At 34.2% G+C, this 20,596-nt stretch overlaps 1 protein-coding gene across 1 annotated transcript in view; it reads right to left on the bottom strand.

Moving 5' to 3' along the window:
• The window catches only part of Scgbeta (sarcoglycan beta), a 31,316-nt gene extending 12,219 nt beyond the window's left edge, over nt 1-19,097 (bottom strand). The window contains exons 1-4 of the mRNA XM_067278087.1: nt 18,964-19,097; nt 9,210-9,407; nt 7,854-8,036; nt 3,939-4,160 (exon numbers count right to left, since the gene is read on the bottom strand). Of these exons, the coding sequence (XP_067134188.1) occupies nt 3,939-4,160; nt 7,854-8,036; nt 9,210-9,407; nt 18,964-18,978 (618 nt within the window). The 5' untranslated portion in view covers nt 18,979-19,097. The remainder of the gene's footprint in view (nt 1-3,938; nt 4,161-7,853; nt 8,037-9,209; nt 9,408-18,963) is intronic.
• Nucleotides 19,098-20,596: the final 1,499 nt, after the last annotated feature.

Consider the following 20,596-nt stretch of genomic DNA (forward strand, 5'->3'; position numbering starts at 1 on the left):
TCAAAGTGGAGTTTCAAGAACAACCTCCAACATTAAATTTTGTCAGCTTTTAGGTAAAACACCTACGGAGATTTTAAAATTGCTAAGAAAGGTGTACGGTGATTCTACGGTGAAAGGTCACGGTGAAGTCGAAATGTTGGAGGTTGTTCTTGAAACTCCACTTTGATTACGTCGCAGAACAAAGGAAACTATCTCCGGTAAAAAAACAGCAGCACTCGCGGTTTAATCACATGACATGGGTGAAATTAACCTGAACACGTAGAGGTGGTTTGGTAGAATCCATTTCATACGCTGTAACTTCAAATACATGCTTTTGTTGTCATAGATTACTGCATTCCTCGAACTTTTGGATTGTACCACGTAAAAATTTATCAGTTTAATACAAGTATTCTCATCTGTTTTATGAGTTTGTCATTAATTTTCTTGTGAATCATCATCAGTTTCATTTTAATTCATAAAAATCTAAATGTTCATGATGAAAATGATCAAATTCAAGATATTTTTAAAAATATTGAAATTCTATAATCAATAAATCTTGTTAAGTGAAATAAACATGTTATTTACAAATTATGCTTTAAAAATATACCAAAGTTTATCAGATTCTTTTTTATTCCATTATTTTAGACTGAATTACTGATATAATATGGATCCAGAAGAGTGATACTGGATCTTAGGATCGGTATAATAAATAAATATCAAAATATAAATGGCAGAATTATTTATAGCAATAAAATACAGCTTAAATATCAGGTACTATTCAATTGCACTACTGGAGAAGTGTAAATTATTATTTATGCATGGTGTGTCAAAAAAATTCAGTAAATATTAAAATAAACACAATAAGACAGAAGATACATAGCAATTATTTTTATTGGGCTTCAAAGTACTCTATGAGACACAACACACTTTTAACAACATTATAAAGCTTCTGGAAACAGTTGGAAGTCTTGTTTGTGAACTGCCTTGAGAACTGCTGTCACACAAGCCCGAACTGCAGAGATGTCAGCAAAACGTAATCCCTCACATTTTGCTGACATCTCTGCTCAACAAAACAAGTCTGCAGGTGCAAGATTGGGGAAATACAATAGGTACAGTCACACCACACTGAGTCAGTATCTGATGCAGTTTGTTGTGACTTCTCACAAAGATCACACAGTGCACTAGCACATTGTTGTGTAACAAAACTCAATTTCCAGTCTTGGAGAACTCTGGCAGTCCATGCTGGATGTACTTCAAACACTTCGGAACTTCCATGTTGTGCCATTGTTCCATTGCTCTTTGAAACCACCTCTCACTCTCAGACTGCTCAAATGACTGACAGAAGCCCACATGCACCCACTCATATTCCACACTAGGAGGCATTTCAGACACATTCCTTGATGTTTGCACACATGCTCAAACTTCTTGCATGTGTTGCATTCAAGATATCCTAACAATCACCAAACTTTTATACACACACCATGTATACCATCTTTATGAAAATAATATCCCAAAATTTGTAATTTCACTTGATGCGGACTTGGGCGAATTTGTCTGTAAATAATTAAACTTAAAAATAACCATTGGACAAAAAAATAACAAATTTATAAATGTGAAATATTGTCACCAGGGGGACCTTTTTAATCTGCATTTCCAGCGCTCTCCTCTTTGTGGATAAAAGGACGAAACACCCCGAAAAGGCAAGATGGAGAAACAAGGACAGTCGTACATCACCAGTTCCGATTTTAGAAAATATTTTATTTTTAATTGAAAACTTTTTTGTGTTTTAAAAAATACTTTTTAGCTTTTTTCGACGGCTCGTAGCCTAAAAAGAAAGGTCGGTCGCCGAAACGTATCGTCTGGAACACAAACTAATGGATGGTGATCCCTACTTGGGCGAATTTGTCTGTAAATAATTAAACTTAAAAATAACCATCAGACGAAAAAATAACAAATTTGTAATTTCACCTCAATTTGTACTTTCATTGGTTATAGCTTAAATTGAATCTCTCTAAAGTTTTGGCCAGAAGTTAAAATTATATATTAGCTTAGTATTAGATGCTAAATTACAAAACGAGCAATATGATATATATCTAGATCTAGATGTATATCACAATAAAATATAAACTCAGACTTTGTTCAAATTCATTCAGAACTCTTAATTTATCTGTAGCTATTCAACTTTTTGTATTCAATAAATACAAAAAGTTGAAATGAATACTGTTTTGTTTCTGTAGATAAATACATGACACACTGTATATTGTAAATTATCCAAATATTTAGTCTCCTATTATTAATACTGGTATTTTGATACTTGATGGGAAAAGTAAATGTAATTGCATTAAATGATTTTCCTCATATTTCTAAATCTACAGCTTCAATAAATGTCTATATTTTTCTGCTTTTTTCAACATCTGTTCCATTATCATCTTTTTACATCCCTGATGATAAGATGAAAAGCCTGAAAGTACTACGAATTACAGAAGATATCTGGTCTCCAAGAAAGCAAAAAAAGTATAGATATGTCTTTTGAGAGGTAAGTTTGTTAATGTTTCAAACAATAACTATAGTTTTCAAGAAAATTTCCCAGCATCTGTTTTCTTGTGTAATTCTTTTTACAAATTTTCTATGTTTTCAAAAGAATTACAGTAGAGAGTCGTTTATCCAAATCAATTGGGGACTGGGGTTGTTCGGATAACTGATTATGTACGAAAAAATATATTAACCTGTCCGATGTTGAAATTTTTCTCCGTTGCGTGTCGCTTCGTGTTGAATTTTCATCGATTTTAAGCCTAACGAAAATTTTTATAATAATAATCGAGGCTATTGTATCGTTAAAAATTATTTCTTTATTTTGTACAAACAAAATAAATATATTGAAAAATATAAAAACATAAAAATTATACTTTAGAAGTTAATCTAGTATCAAAAAAGTTTGATTCAGCATGACACTGTAGCGCTTTGCAGCTATTATATATATATATGTATATATATTTTTTTGTTCGTTTGTTTTATCTTATATTTTTGTTTTTCATTTATGTCGTGTCGCGTGTATGTTTCTGTACAGGTCATTTTCGTTTCCTTCTGTGTTACCACCATCTACCTGCTGGCTGGACTTTCGTTGTGGTGATTGGCCCGTCGTGGAGTCACGTGGGGCGGAGTGACGTCGGCAAACGGGAAGTTATAAAAACACGTGCGACCCATGTAGAAAGGATTTTCTTTTTCTTCTTTGTCCTGGGACTGCCTCGTGAGGATTTATTTGTTGGTTGGAACCCCGGAAGACAGCGAGCCGTTAGAGGAAGAAAGCGGAGGAAAGAGGATGAGCGCAGGATAGGTGAATTACGGCACTGAAGGGGAATCGACTTCCATCGAGGGAATTATACAAAATGAAAAAGGGATTACCATCTAACAACGAGGAGGACCAACTGTAATATCACCGTCGTCAACGATTTTTGTATTACAAGTGAAAATTTATATATTTAGTCGTAATAATTGTCGGGTAAAATAGGGCCTCGCGTAGAGAGAAGGAAACTTATGAGGGTGATAATCGGATAGTATTAAGATTGTAACGCGATCGGATTTCGGGACTGCGTCGTGTATCGACAATTAATCGTGTTTTTTTTTTTGTCTCCAATAAACCTTTGTTTGTTCTTACACGTTTCCACCGACTATTCATTTCCAATTTTTTTTTTGGGGTGTTATTCCCTTTCTTTCAAACCCGCAGACCACGTGTTTGCGGAGTTCACACACACAGTCCGAATGGAAAGCGTTCGGATAACCGGTGTTCGAATAAATGACACTCTACTGTATATGAAAAAACTAATTCTATAGAATTTATACTCCCATTACTATCATCATAGGGTTTATTTTCTTTTGATTTAATTATAAATGATATATTATTTTAAATTTTCTATATAAATAATTTATTGTTGTATAATATTAAACTAAATTCTACTTACTCTGGAAACATGGGCTTCTTTAACATATAAGTTGGGAATACCTGCAGGTAATTTAAAATCTTGATATTTAGTAGAAAAGATGGTTTGTCCAGTTGATGGACTCCTCACTCTAAATTCTTCTACATCAGATATCAAAGTCCAGTCTGGACCAACTTCCATACTAGGACCAGTATTTTTTCCATCAGAATATGTAAAACCTTTACTGGTAGCATGAAGTATTACCTGATAATTTAACAAATGTTATTAGTACTAAAAATAAAATTAATTAATAATGAGATTATGTCCTACTCTACTCAAGAACAATGCAAAATCCAGAAGCACTTTATGATTTTAACTTATAGAATGTATCTCATTTACCACTTTGGCTGCATTTTCAATTCTTTTACATTTAAAGTATGAAATTTACTTGAAATTAATGAGAAATATTTGGCAATATAGTTAAGGATGTAGCCAGAAATTCCTGAGTATGGGTCACCCACATGGCTGATGGCTTGCATATACTTAGCATAAGCAGAGACTACAGTGAAAACACAATAGCCCACAATTACTAGCAACACATTAATGTGCAAGGAGCTATCCTATCAGTATGACAGCTCCTTGCATGTTATATGTAAGCCATACACAAACCATTGATCATTTATACATGACAATGATCAGGGAAGAAAGAGACAGCTGAACAAGAACAAGTATTGAATTATATTCTACTTTGCCTTGCTCACATAGCCTAATATTTTGAGAATTTTTTCATTCAATGGTCAACTGCTTGTGACAACCTTTTTTTTTTTTATATTGTTTAGTTTTAAATTTGAGTGGGAGGAAGCAGGGTTAATGTGGGAAATATCACCCTTGCGGCTACATAATGAAGATCAAAACTAAAATTAAGGTTGGTAAATGACAGGAACAAATTATGTTATTAGATCATAGCAGTCTACAAGAAAAGGATGAAGAAATTAGTAAAATATTCCTGTAGTGTGAAGAAGGTGCCAAGAAAGTCTGTTTTAGGATAACTTCTTAATGAATTTTGCCAAGTTTAAAATTTTTTAAATTAGACTTGTTAACAAATTAGAAATATTTAAAAGTTTAATAGTTATCACATTGGAAATCAAAAATAATTTGGATGAGATCAGAAGTCACGGCAGTGACCCCCACCAAGTAAAAGTCATTGATTGATTATATATACAGGCATCAGAATTGCCAATTTTCAGGGATCAGTTTCTCAAAACACCTGAAATAATTCCAAATAACTCATTCGAAAGACAATTGTTTACTTACGTAATGTGCAAAATTTCAAGATTTTCTATAAAGCAGTTACCGAATATAAGCAATTGAAAAGTGCAAAAATTGCCAAAAAAAGCTGTATTTTCTTCTTTTTCTTCATCTGGCACTGCAGACACTCATAGAGAAAAACTACTGGGACTAGAAAGATAAAATTTTAAACTTAAGCCTTTCTTGTTATCAGTGAGGTGCTAACCAAACTTCCAGATCAATAAGTCAAAGTTTACAGGGGTTTCCCCATAGAGCTAATTCAGTTTTACAGCTTAATTTTATGCTTATAAGAATAAAATTGCATAGAAACAAATGAATTTTATTCAAAATGTTACTCAGAATTACAAAAGCTCGTATTTATGCCAATTAAAACTTTTTATGATGATTTTTCTAAACGGCGTATTGAAATCATTGGTCAATGGTGCATTTGATTGGCAGTGCATTGGTCAGAAACACGTTCAGTCGACACTGACTGAAATGAATATTGAAAGCATTTGATTGGCAGCGCATTTGGTCAGTGGTGTGCTGGTCAGGAACACGTTCATTCGGCAGTTGCCAAGCACTAACCAATCTTATGTCTTGACATAATAATACAATTATCAAACAAAAACAATTGACATCCAAACAAAAACATCTGAGATGTAGAAAGTTTTGCCAAGTAAAAATTTACAATTTAGATGATGGTCAAAAGTTTTCTTAGTAGTTTTTCTTTGGTAAAGATAAGTACGGCATTTGGAAGCAGTACTCACAAGATTTTTACCTGCATTTACCTTACATTTTTACCCTTAAGTGCCAAGCTTATCTTTATCAAAGAAAAACTGCCAAAAAAATTTTGACCATCATCTAAATTGTCATAAATTTTTTATTTGACAAAATTTTTTTACATCTCAGATGTTTTTGTTTGGATTCAACAATACAAAAAAAATTTAACTGATACAATAACTTTAAGAAAAATTATATATTTTTTTCTGGACTATACATACAAATGAGTCCGACTCCTTCTGTCCTTTCATGCGCTTTGTAGAGGCAATAACAAATCCACGGCGAAACAGACCTTTTATTTGAGGCTACATGTTTGCCGTCCAATGTAAATAAGTTAAAAAACCCTCTAACGGTGGCTAACACAATTATAAAATTAATTATTACATTAATTACGTAGATTTGTTACTTCCTCTACAAAGCATGTGAAAGGACAGAAAGAGTCTGACTCATTTGTATGTATAGTCAAGAAAGAAGTATATATTTTTTCTTAATGTGAATTCGTCCTGGCAATTTTTTAATGATACAATAACTGTTTTATTTCAAATCATTGTATGTTAAATTCCATAACAATCAAAATTCCAGCCATTGAATTCATCACCATTTTCATAGAATTGTGATGAGTCTATCGATAACACTTCTCCATCATCAGGATACTCATCATTCATCTCTTCATGTTCACAAACAATAGAACTTTAGTAACTTTATTTCGGTATTTCAGACCTCACTATAAAACAGCAAATGTATTTACCTAGTAATAAATATTCTTCAACTGACTGTAAAATACAAATCTCCCACAGACAGTAAAGATTTCTCACAATTCCTTGTTTCTATTTTATCAAAAATCCCACCAATTGGAAACATGATTCCAATAATTTATCACATGCTAATGAGAAGAGGTACATTGCAGATTTCCGATTGCCAGTAAAGTTGAGTTATGTCATTACTAATAACTGGTCTCACTGTATAGTCTACAGACAATGTACAAGGCAGAAAACACAATTTTGAGAGGAAAAGTTTGTAGAACACAGTATAGACTATTTATAAGGAATATCACTTTGGGAATAGGGTATTAATAATAATTAATTATTATTTCTTTTATTTATTCTTGTGTATTGATTTAGTCCTGATTTATATTATAATAAAACAATTTCATTAATTATTGCCTACACATTACAAACTTTATTATTAAATTTGCTCTATGTTCAATCATTGTTATTATTTGATTCATAAAAGTTTTTTCATGCTTTTTAATGCATTATTTTAAGTTTAATGTATTTTTCCTAGAAATCAGGATCAAATCAAAATTTTACTGCTAGATTTCTGTTAATTTATTGTTCAAATGTCAAATTTAAACTATATCTAATCATTTCATTAGACCATATTCACAAAGATGATTTATATTGTCATTATCATGTCAACACCATAGCCAAGTTAATGCTTCATTTAGCCACCAGAACCATATTCTTCAAATATTTGCTGTTATATTCATCCTTTATTCTCCCATCAGTCTACTATGCATTTCTCCTGAAGTCTAGTCTCAGTTATGTTATTCTCAATAATATTTTTATCAGAGATCCCTTAGCTCTCTTCAAATGATTAAATCATTCCAATCTCTTTCTTCTAATATTCCTAACTATCCTTTACTGCTTCTTGCAAGAAGAGATTTGGGACTTATTTTATGCTTGACATAATATTATGGAAAGGTTAATGTCAATTCAAACTTTATTACAGATGATATGGGCAAGAATTAATTATCAGTCAATGTATTTGTCTCTTAAATGTGAAAATATGAAATTAACAGAATTAAAAAATGACATTAATCATTTGCTCAATAAAAGTATATTTAAAATTTAAGTGAATTTAACAAATATTTCAACAAAAACTTACTGGTTGAGAATCACCAATAATTGGAAGATCTTTCTCAGCAAAACCACCAATTATACCGGAACTTGATAAAACTCTTCCCATATCTGCATGATGAAGAAAACGAAGCAGCAATCCCGGTCGAATAAACTCCATACTTTCCATCCCGTATCCTATTCTTAGAACACTCAACAGCAACACAGTAACCTTAATAATCATCAAAAATAAAATTAGAAACTTCTGCATCATTATATGAAACACTTAACAAAAGAATTTGGCATAAAACTATTAAAAAACATACAATAAATATTCAAAATTCAATGAAAAGAATATAAGATTTCTCTATGCAATAATCAGCTTTGAGTTAGAAAAAATAACTGAATCTTCTTGAAACCTTTTAACCAGTGCGGTATGCTCAAAGTTTTTAAGTGAACGTTTTCGGTTCCCTCACTGGGTCCTTTCTCAAGCTATATTCTCTTTGTCTACCGTTATGACGAATATTATCCACTTTCCGGATAAAAATTCGAATTATCGAATTCTGAATCTATCAAAATCACGTGCCAACCAACTTTTAAAATTTATTTAAAAAATGATCACGTGACTATCGTTTGCCACGTATAGAGCCCACGTAAAATAATTAGTTATTCTCAATTGGATCGTATCTCTTATCAAGGTGATGTCTTGAAACGTAATGTAACGGTCGACAAAGAGAATATAGCTTGAGAAAGGACCCAGTGAGAGAGCCAAAAATGTTCACTTAAAAACTTTGAGCATACCGCACCGGTTAAAAGGTTTCAAGAAGATTCAGTGGTTTTACCCCGGTGTGTATAAGTGGATTGTCAGAAAAAATATTTTCACAAATCCAAATTTAGTTTTCTATTCAACATTCTAACTAAACGTCAATAAAATATTTGTTTATTCTGTCTACCCTGTTGTATATTTGCTTATTTTTACATTAAAGTAACCAAACGTTTGTTTGAAACAAGCATTTGATTCTAAATTGAATTGTTACAACTTGTATTATTGTTAAATTAATAAATAGTTTTGCAAATCTGCTGCTGCCTTAATACAGAACAAGTATTCAGTTTCCACATTGTAAGAATTTTTTATTTTTTATATTTTTTTAATAAAAAGCTCATTATTATATTAAATGATTAATGAAAATAATGATCATAAAACTGGGCAAGGTTACAGGAATCACTGGGCAAGTAAACCAAATGATCCTGTAAGATTCTGCGTCCTGTTGAGTGGAAAGCCAACACCTTAACCACCACGAGATGGTTTAGGTGTCACTTTACCTTCAATCAACTTTACATTGTTTTAAATACACAACAGTCGATATATTTTGGATGCTTATAAAATAATAAATATAATACTTACAGCAAGATTAGCAAGTGCTATGATAAACAATAAAATAACTAGAGCATAAAATAGCATTCCCTTTCTTCCTCTGAGACCAGTTTTATGCAAATAAGGTTCATAGATTGGAACATATCCGGCTTTAAAGTTACTATTATGCTGTTTATTAATGTGATGCTTCAAAAGAGCTTTCTCACGCATGGAGAGAGTACTATTCCCCTAAAAAAATTAAATAAAATATTTTAAATATATTCATATAGAAAAATTATTTTATTAAAAACTCATTACTAAAATAAATAATTTCTCATGTAAATATTAATCTTGATTTACACAATTTCAATTTACATGAAACTTTTCTGGACTCAATCAATGGGCAGGCATAATTAATTTATTATTTGCAGAAAAGGATGTTGTTATACACCAAATTATTAACTCAAGAGTTAAACAAATAAAAATTATTTACTGTAACAAGAAAAAGTATACCAGTCTTCAATGTAAACCCCATTACATTCCACGCAGTTCCTTTAATGCTTCATTAACCGCCACATTGCTGGAGGAGTTTGGTAACTGCTGTTAAGGTCAAGCTAACAGTGCATAATTGATTTTATTTGATGAGAAGTGGCATCTTTTTAATGGCCGAAAACAAGTAACAGTTATCCAAAGCTGTCTAATTACGAAGGCTATTTTTTAAATAAGGTCCGTTCTTTAATAAGAAGAAAAATACTGTAAATATCATTAAAATATATTTTTTTCCATATTCTACATACTTTTATCTACTTTTCTACATAATTTCCATTTTGTTTAAACATTTGTCATACTGCTCAACAATTTTTTGAATTCCGACTTCAAAGAAATCTGCCGCCTGTCAAGAAGCTCAATCCACGACTGCAGTTTTCACTTCTTCGTCGTTGAAATGTTGACCACCAAGGAACTCCTTTAAGTATCGAAACAAGTGAAAATCACTGGGTGCAAGGTCTGGATTGTGTGGATGATTGTAGCGAGTCAAAACGATAAAGCACTGTTTAATCTTTTTGTTTTGTGATCGTCAGAAAGCAGTCTTGGAACGCACCGAGAAAACAATTTTCGATAATTCAGTTTCTCCGAAACAATGGTATACAAAACTGATCTTGAAATCTGTGGAAATTCAATTGATAACGTTGAAATCGTGAATCATCGGTCCTCTCGAATTTTGTTATCTACATCACAAATCAAATCTTCAGAAATCAGAGAAGGTCGGCCAGGACATGGCTCATCATGCACATTAACTCGCCCATCCTTGAACATTCTTACCAATTTTCGAACTTTACTGTCACTCGTAGCATTATCACCGTAAACTTCACAAATCTGACGGTGAATTTCTGCTGCTGCCAAGTTTCTTGCATTCAAGAATCGAATAACAGATCGTATCTCACAGTTGGCGGGAGACTCAATTTTCTTAAACATTTTAAACTTCTACAGCTCAGCATACAGACAGACGATATGGCTGCAAATAGCGTCAAAACGCACGCCAAGCTTGCTCGGAGCAAAAGCGCATGCATACTGCCGTGATTGCGCATTATTCTCACTTTCATTCACAAACGGACCTTATTTAAAAAATAGCCCTCGTAATATGAAAGTTAAGATAAATCTATAGATAACATAAAAACATCCGTATATGGAGAACATATTAGAGAGATGAGCCCTTGAAATTTTCAAGACAAACAGACAAGAAACTGCATTAACAATAAGGAAGAAAGAGCAATCTCAAAACCATGACAGATATGCTTTGACAGTATTTTATGAACTGCATATCCATACATTGTGTAAAGTGCACATGACAGCAGATTTAAAGAATGTATTCAATTCAAATGAACATTCCATTATTCAAATTTCCTAATGAAGACCTTCAAAATAGGTCAAAAACATTAAAAAGGTGATCATTTTGACAACAGCTGAACTAAATTTTATGTAATAAGCTGTCCAGTTCGAACCTGCTAATTGATAGAAATATTCATCAAACATAAAAACTATTTTAAGCTCTGAGAAGTAATGAGCACAATAAAACAAAGCAGTGTTTCTCAGGAAAACTTTTAAATATATTAAAATGATATTTTAGCAGAGAAATTCATACTTAATAGAGCAAAACCTAGGTTATATGACCTCATCTCAGCAATAAGAATAATGATTTTACATTATTCATGTCCAACAAATATTGACAAACTGAATATCACTTGCTCCAAAATTTGGTTTCGGATAAAATAAATCCTTCACTTGAAAACAAAAATTGCTGTTCCAATCAGTGTCATTTGGGAAATGAAATTTTACTATGTATGGCTGTTCTTTTAACTAAACAGCTGAGTGGTGATAATTACAAAAGTACTTCTGCATTTCTATCACATGCTGGTATTATTTCTAAATTCAAAAATTTAGCTGAGAAATCATGCACAATTGAATTTCCTATAAAAATCACTTAATTTTCTCTACTTTTCAATTGTTATCAGTTATGAATGATGTGACAGTGCATCCATACTTAACTTTTGCTAACTTCATACTTTGTTTAGTATTCTTTGCAATATTCAGCAGTCTTACATGTTAGTAGTCACAGTGTCATTTATTTGGAGAAAATTGGTTTTGCTATTTAATTGCAAATAAGATGCTGATATTGAATCCTATAGACATTAGTCACATTACTCCATCCATCTTGCCCTAGAGTGCATTCCTTGTCTTCCAAGCATTTTCCATGTTACTACTGTACATGGAAAATCCTTTGGAAGTCAAGGAATATCCAGTTGCAATTTTTGCATTAATGTTACAAATTCGTGGTTTTCCAGTGTTGAAAAATGTCGCAAGTGCAGAAAAATCTGTAAACTTATACAGCCAGATCATGTTTAATGTTAGCATTAGTACAAACAAATGAATCCAAACCATAAAAGCAGTGTTAGTGTTATTACTGCGTCCACCATCTCGTTGATTTGACTTCACTTCTTCATTGTCTTTCTGTAAATATTTATGAGGTCTTTAAAGTTCTTGTTCTTCACTTTTACTTCCAAAACACTTTTGAATTGCTGTCATATTCTGTCCTCATGATTTTCCATCTCTTTTTATACAATTTCTGCATCTTGCTTTTTTCAGTTTCTTCTCTAATTTCATCAAAATGTTACCATGTTAGATGTTTAGGTCTTCCTCCTTTATTTATTCTTGGGTCAATGTGTTCTAGACAATTCTACTTCTCCTTATAGTAAACAGTGTCAGAAATCACGCTCAATGTATTGCACAATCAAACATCTTCATGCAATCCTATCAATACTTTTTCTTGAAGTAGCTAATGTAATGTATCATGTGATGCTTTTCCCACTATGATAGTGATAATTATTTATTCCCATAAGAAGTGTGATTCATGTTGTACATTACTAAGAAATTTTACATGATTACCCTTTGCATTTCTGCATTCCAAAGATATTTCCTGCTCTGTAACACTAGAATACTAATTTTCAAATTTGCATTTTTAACTAGGATTTTATAGTTATTTTCTGAATTTTGTGGCATTCCTATAAGAAGTTTGTAGCATATCTGTTGAGAATCTGTTCTACATTTAAATCAAGAGAAGATAAACTCTATAACAGGAGGGGTCAGGTGAGGTATGTGAGGTACGCAGGTACCAAGTAATGAGAACACTGAGAGGAGCGAGTATGGTATATAATTATTTGAAAGCACCAAGTAAAGGGTGCAAAGAGGAAAAAGTGTGTAAGAGGAAGGCAGATTAGTGGTGACATGGACTGATTCATCACAGTAATATCCCAAACTTGCAGAACAAGAGAAAACAACACCTTTCTTAAATTCCAGCAAAAGTTTAACTATATAAAAACGTTTTCAACTGATTTCATCAGTCTTCTTCAGTTACTCGAACAAAAAAACAAAAAGAACGAACCAAATTCAAATTTACAAAATCACGAGAATGGAAAGAATTCTCGTGATTGCGCAGACTATGCAAAAACGATGTACCGAAAAAACGGTAAAAAATGCAAATTCTTGACAAAAAAATGCAGATTCTTGACAAACTATATATAATATCACAATCTTACGTTATCCAATGAACGATTTCCAAGCAGACGATAGCCCATCTGCGTCCCTGTGGTTGATGCAATGGGATGTTAATTGTGCCCTATATATTTCTAATTTCTCCAAATGTCTAACGGCCTGTTTAGATCTAGTGGCTTTTATGATGGAAGCACTATCCCAGTGTACCGTGATCTCCTGTTGCTTAGCAAATGCTGCTAGGACTGTGCTGTCAACTGTCCTCTTAACTGATTGCTTATGCTCTTTTATTCTTTGCTGTAAACCACGCAAGGTGGCCCCAATGTACACTAGATCGGATTTAAAACGTTGGTCCCTGATTGGAATTGAGTACACTCCTGTTAGCTCATTTGGTTTCTCTTTCCTCTTATCATTCCTTAACAGACGGTATACTGTCGGGTTGCGCCTATATATTATGCGTAAGTTCCTTTCTTTGGATACCTTCTTAACAATACTTTTAATAAACGGAATATAGTCCATGACCACTGTTTTTTTCTGTTCAGTTCTGTGTTGTTGATGTTTACGTCTCTGTATATCCGTAATTAGACGGTTCACTACCCTTCTCTGATACCCAAACTGTGTTGCTACGCTTCTTACGTACTCCAACTCCTTGTACGTGTCGCAAATACTTGAGCAATGTGTGTAAGCTCGTTGTATCCATGCTCGTAAAGCCGCTAATTTAAACTGTTCAGGATCCACGGAGTTTCTGGGTATGATGCTAGGTTGATATACCGGTTTCCTGAAGATATTCGTCTGTATCTCCCCATCCTTACATGTGATCGTCAAGTCCAAGAAGTTAACCCTAAAGTCACTCTCTTGGTCCAACTCCAATGTGAGTCCGTAGGGGTTGCTGTTGATTGCATCAAGAAAGCGACGGGTATTGCGATCATTATGCCATATGATGAATATGTCATCAACATATCTGGTATAGAAAACTATGTCTTCTTGGAATGAAGGTAATATATTGCATTCTAGGTTTCGTAGGACCAATTCACAGAGCATCGCTGATATGGGACTACCCATCGGGACTCCCCTTCCCTGCATGTATGTTTTCCTTGAAATTCAAAGAAAGAAGAATGACAGATGAGATCAGCTAATTCCAAAATTTGCCTTATGTATTGAATGAATTCAGCGATGGAATCAAGAAGTCTCTTAAAGCCGATAAGACTAGGATATTGTACTTGTTAAACGGGATACATATGCTCAGAAACTCGCAGGAGTATCATTACTAACACAGAATTGCATTATTGCTCCGGACAAGCTGTTAGAAAAATTACACAATAGAGTTAAGAGGTTTGCCAAGTCTCCGTTAGCACGCCTTTTGCGTTTGGACAATATCATTATGAAGGCACCAAGACCACCAAAGATCTTTGCATTTGGCAAGACGCACAAACCAGGCTATCAGATAAGACCCGTCGTGGAAAAATGTAATGCACCCACGTTCGCACTAGAAAAGCAGCTTGTCAGATTTATTCGGGATAAGATCCAGGATTACCCTTATTGCATCAAAGACTCCTTGCAACTCGTACATAGAATGAATGAAATTATGCTTAAGGACAGGGAACACATGACGGTTATGGACTTTAAGGCCTTGTATCCCTCGATAAAACTCCCTCCGTGCTTCTGCGCCTTAAGGGACTTCTTGTTTAACAACATCGTGAATTCATTCAAATACAAAAGGCAAATTTTGGAATTAGCTGATCTCATCTGTCATTCTTCTTTCTTTGAATTTCAAGGGAAAACATACATGCAGGGAAGGGGAGTCCCGATGGGTAGTCCCATATCAGCGATGCTCTGTGAATTGGTCCTACGAAACCTAGAATGCAATATATTACCTTCATTCCAAGAAGACATAGTTTTCTATACCAGATATGTTGATGACATATTCATCATATGGCATAATGATCGCAATACCCGTCGCTTTCTTGATGCAATCAACAGCAACCCCTACGGACTCACATTGGAGTTGGACCAAGAGAGTGACTTTAGGGTTAACTTCTTGGACTTGACGATCACATGTAAGGATGGGGAGATACAGACGGATATCTTCAGGAAACCGGTATATCAACCTAGCATCATACCCAGAAACTCCGTGGATCCTGAACAGTTTAAATTAGCGGCTTTACGAGCATGGATACAACGAGCTTACACACATTGCTCAAGTATTTGCGACACGTACAAGGAGTTGGAGTACGTAAGAAGCGTAGCAACACAGTTTGGCTATCAGAGAAGGGTAGTGAACCGTCTAATTACGGATATACAGAGACGTAAACATCAACAACACAGAACTGAACAGAAAAAAACAGTGGTCATGGACTATATTCCGTTTATTAAAAGTATTGTTAAGAAGGTATCCAAAGAAAGGAACTTACGCATAATATATAGGCGCAACCCGACAGTATACCGTCTGTTAAGGAATGATAAGAGGAAAGAGAAACCAAATGAGCTAACAGGAGTGTACTCAATTCCAATCAGGGACCAACGTTTTAAATCCGATCTAGTGTACATTGGGGCCACCTTGCGTGGTTTACAGCAAAGAATAAAAGAGCATAAGCAATCAGTTAAGAGGACAGTTGACAGCACAGTCCTAGCAGCATTTGCTAAGCAACAGGAGATCACGGTACACTGGGATAGTGCTTCCATCATAAAAGCCACTAGATCTAAACAGGCCGTTAGACATTTGGAGAAATTAGAAATATATAGGGCACAATTAACATCCCATTGCATCAACCACAGGGACGCAGATGGGCTATCGTCTGCTTGGAAATCGTTCATTGGATAACGTAAGATTGTGATATTATATATAGTTTGTCAAGAATCTGCATTTTTTTGTCAAGAATTTGCATTTTTTACCGTTTATCGGTACATCGTTTTTGCATAGTCTGCGCAATCACGAGAATTCTTTCCATTCTCGTGATTTTGTAAATTTGAATTTGGTTCTTTCTTTTTGTTTTTTTGTTCGAGTAACTGAAGAAGACTGATGAAATCAGTTGAAAACGTTTTTATATAGTTAAACGTTGGCTGCAATTTAGAGGAAAGAGTGTTGTTTTTTAAGAGGAAGGCAGATTAGTGGTGACATGGACTGATTCATCACAGTAATATCCCAAACTTGCAGAACAAGAGAGGAGTGATGGGATTTTCCTGTGTGATAAAGACCCAGGTAACTTTTTGGTCAATATTCTATTCAGTACAAATACACATAAAGTGAAAGCACAATTAAAAAAACGCAGCATTACTTTTTTATCTCTATTACTACACTCCATTGTTTTGCATAAAATTACAATAATTACTGCTTCATCTAGAGTTCATGAAATTTTCTATAATCTAATATAATTAGAAATTCTATCTCATAATTATAGTCATATGTAACATATGATTAGCAAATCACAAAACTCAAAGAAACAAATACATCACGTTTATTTAAAATGCCTTCATTACAAACTTTAACAGCTCCACTCTCGTAGTAAAACCTAAACAGAAAACTAATTTAAATCAATTTTAAATGTTTTTTGACTTATCAATCTGTAGAAAGAATTCTCTGAAAATAGTTATAAATTATTAGTGGTTATCAAAATATGGTCTGTAGACTGGTAGTCCACAAGCACGCACCAAACAATTCACAGACTAAAGCCAGCTCCATATGTTCAATATTTGATAATTGCCAAATAACTGCCTATTCGTCCCCTTTGATTTGGCACAATATACAAAAAAGAGTGGGAAACAGCAAATACCAAATACAGATACTCCTCACTTTATGACCTATCTGCTTAATGACCACTCGCACTTACAACCAATCGAGTTTCAACCTGCAATTTGAGGAATCCCCTTTCCAGCTTGAGTGTCAATCAGTGGTGAATGGTGATATGTGCACTAAGCATACTGTAATAGGTTTGCGCGTACTATAATTGTCTTATAGTACTATAATAGGCTAATAGCATACTATAATAGTCTTTTTATGAATAAATTTGAAGTTTGTTGCATGATTTGTGTAATTTTACAATGATCCTATATTCCCGACGCAAGCTCCTCGCTTATCGACCAATTCGCTTAACGACGTAGTCGTCGGAACGGAACTTGGTCGTAAAGTGAGGAGTACCTGTATTAGTCACAAGTAAATCATCAATAGTACTTGGTATTAGCGAAATATTTGCTCGGCATGCAGTGAATACCAAATGTGTGAAGTAGGCCTAACCTAATCATTTTTCCAAACTGCAATTCTAGGCAATTTAGTCAGAAAAAAATAACATTTTAAGAAATTACATATCTCTTACGTTACATAACTGGCTAGATTTTGTACCAAAATACTCTGTCTATCACTATCTAAGCTAGCAGTTATAAGATAAGAAGTGGACAGAACATAACTGGTTCATTTGTGACTTTCTTCAAGTAGTTTGTGGTTTGATAACTTTGAAAACCACCAATAACAGAGAAACAATTAGGAGTACTAATGTATATAGAATTAGTACTCCTAATTAGTACTAATTTATATAGAATTAGTACACTCATCATGTAATAAAAACCCAGAACACAAAGAAAATTAATTTGTGTAGAAAATAGAGGGAGGATACACATAACTTGTAATGTAGCATGTACTGGTATGTGTCTACTCCAGTGACACTGTGCCGTAGCACTTTACTGTGCCACGAGAGTTTTGAAATGTGCTGCCATCGCGAATGCCCTTACGTAAGTGGCGTCAGACAAATAGTTCAATTAGTTCTATCTTCCTAGGGCGCGTTTGGAAATTGTAACCGGTGTTACCAATAACTGCCAGTTACCAAGGCGTTTAGAAATGTGACCTAAATAACCATGTTTAAAAATCACTGTTATGATGTCACCGGTTGTCCTGCGGTACTTACAAAAGTAACTGTGTATGCCACCAAATTTTTAAATTATTAAAAGTGTACCGCGATGAAAAAAATGTTGAGAATCACTAGTCTACTCTATGAATAAACCGATACAACACTCTGAATGAGACAGTTGAAACCTTACCAGAACTGTAGACCATATCAATAGGGGCAAAAAATTCAAAGGAACTGTACCTCTACACATGACTCTTCACAAGATACAGCCTTCACAAGATGATTAGGAATAACACTGCACAAGACTATCGCATTTAACTATTTAGCCCACGCAACTATACTGGCTTTGAGTAGCCCATTTGACTGTTTTTGGAGTACTTGATGTTATATAGTTTTAGGTGGGTGTGGGGGCTCACCCCATGCAAGTGCTAAGGTGTGAGAATTAGTGAACACCAAAATACACAACTAGATGCTTTGCATCAGTCAAGGCGAGCTATCACTCACTTTGACTGACACGGAGAATAGGCAGTAGTATTGGTACATGATACTTTGGAGGCAAATATCTCGTGAAGGGTCACATATGCAGGTATGGTTCCTTTGACTTTTTGCTTGTACAGGGGTCTACAACTCTGGTGGGTGAGAAACCCCTCATTTAGAGGTCACATCTTACCAATAAACCTTTGTTTTCTTGTTTTTTGTGAATCTTATATTACTTTTGAATCATTATAATTGAATATGAAGCAGCAACAATTTATTGCATGTTTCATAGCATCTAGGAGGCAATATATTATGAATTCATCATCTCTTCAACATGCAAATACCAAAAATGGAATAAGATCTGCTGCATTTTATAAATTTTTAATTTATAAATCAATTTAATTAATTATTTTAAGAGTTAATCAAAAACACGTATTACTATTTACCTCTCCGGCAGCCATTTTAGCTTAAAGTAAATAAAGTAATATTATGTTTATAATTTGTAAGTGAGGAGAATCATTTCACGTTTCCTCTACTATAAACAGATCGTCTGTCTCAATGAAATGTTTATTTACTTAAACGGCCAACAGATGGCTTAAGAAATGATTTAACAAACGTTGCCAGATAAAGGAATTGGTTCTTATATCGTTATTACTGATAATTAACTTTTAAATATTATTCCTTATAAATTCTCTGTATAATTTAATATATTAAATTATACAGAGAAAATTATCTACAGAGAGATTATTATCTTTTTAGAGACAGGAAAATTATGAAAAATTTCACTATTATTTACTTAAGCTGGCCGGATAGCCAAGCAGTTCGGATAGTGGCTTACCGCTTTGGGGAACCCGGGATCGAAATCTGACAGGCCGACAAACCCCACAAATTTTTTGAGGGTTAGTCCGTCTACATATGTCGAACCCCATTATGGGTTTTGCTGAATCCATGATGGGCTTAATGCCCGCAAGAATTAAAATAATAATTTACATAATTACTGTTTTGCTTTATATTTTGTCATTCGTTCCTACTGATCTTTAGAACTAAGCAGACAAACACGAACAGTAACAAAAATCTTTATTAAAAAGGTGAGAACTGTCACCGACATCCTCGGCCAACATCCAGGCAAAAACCCGCGAACTTTCGCGCTTCCTTTCCTTACAAGTTGCCAGCCAACATCTCGTTGGCAAGTGTTGCCAGGCAGTGTTCGGGATCTCTGGCGCTGGCAGCCACAATATATTCAATTATTGAGAAAAATATTTAAAAATTTCCATTGCTTACAGCCTTACAGGATAAGTCGGGACGAGAAGGCCGTGTCCGAAAATGACGTATCGTTTCACTTAGCGATGACCGTGTATTCACTGATAAATCTGAATCGCATCGCAGTATTTTTTAGCAGATGTTGGACACGCTTATAATAATAGGGATGACTCACGAGTCATTTTCGGACATAGGTTGTAAAGTGTATTGAGATTCATGATTCAATTATTGAGCATTTCTTGCGAACGTAACACATATATCATTTATTACCGGTATTATTGTATGTATGAGAACAACTTTCAAACAGCTGTATCTTCGAACTGCTGAGAATAATACTCGTGGTCTATTAAAGAGTTTTGTTTACAATGACTCATACTATCGTCTCCCACCGATTTTCTTCTCTTCCTGACTAACTCTTTATATTTTTATCTGAATATTTTTGTCCCATAAATAATAAGTTCCTTTTTCCAACTTTTCTTCATTACTCTTTCCTACCTGTAGACGATGAGACGGCCTTCGCCTTATGGGCTCAAGGAGGACTTTAAAGCACTACTTTCGTTCGTAACTGGAATTAAACGATAGATTACGGCGTCCAGGTTTCGCTCGAGCAAAAAGCGTTCGTAAACTACGATGCAGCGACGTGTAGCCATAGCTGCTCGTGACGTCATTTTCGATACACTCTTGCTGCATAAAGAAACTCGGCCTACGCCTCAGCTGTTGTATCCGGTTTAGCACTCTGTGGGCGCATTTGGAAATTCTAACCGGTAACACCGCGGTAGTGGTGACTGTCATAGCCGGTTATTCCGGGCAATTGGCACA

This window comes from Centruroides vittatus, unplaced genomic scaffold (assembly GCF_030686945.1).
Source record: "Centruroides vittatus isolate TY-2023 unplaced genomic scaffold, ASM3068694v2 contig_790, whole genome shotgun sequence".
Taxonomy (NCBI): domain Eukaryota; kingdom Metazoa; phylum Arthropoda; class Arachnida; order Scorpiones; family Buthidae; genus Centruroides; species Centruroides vittatus.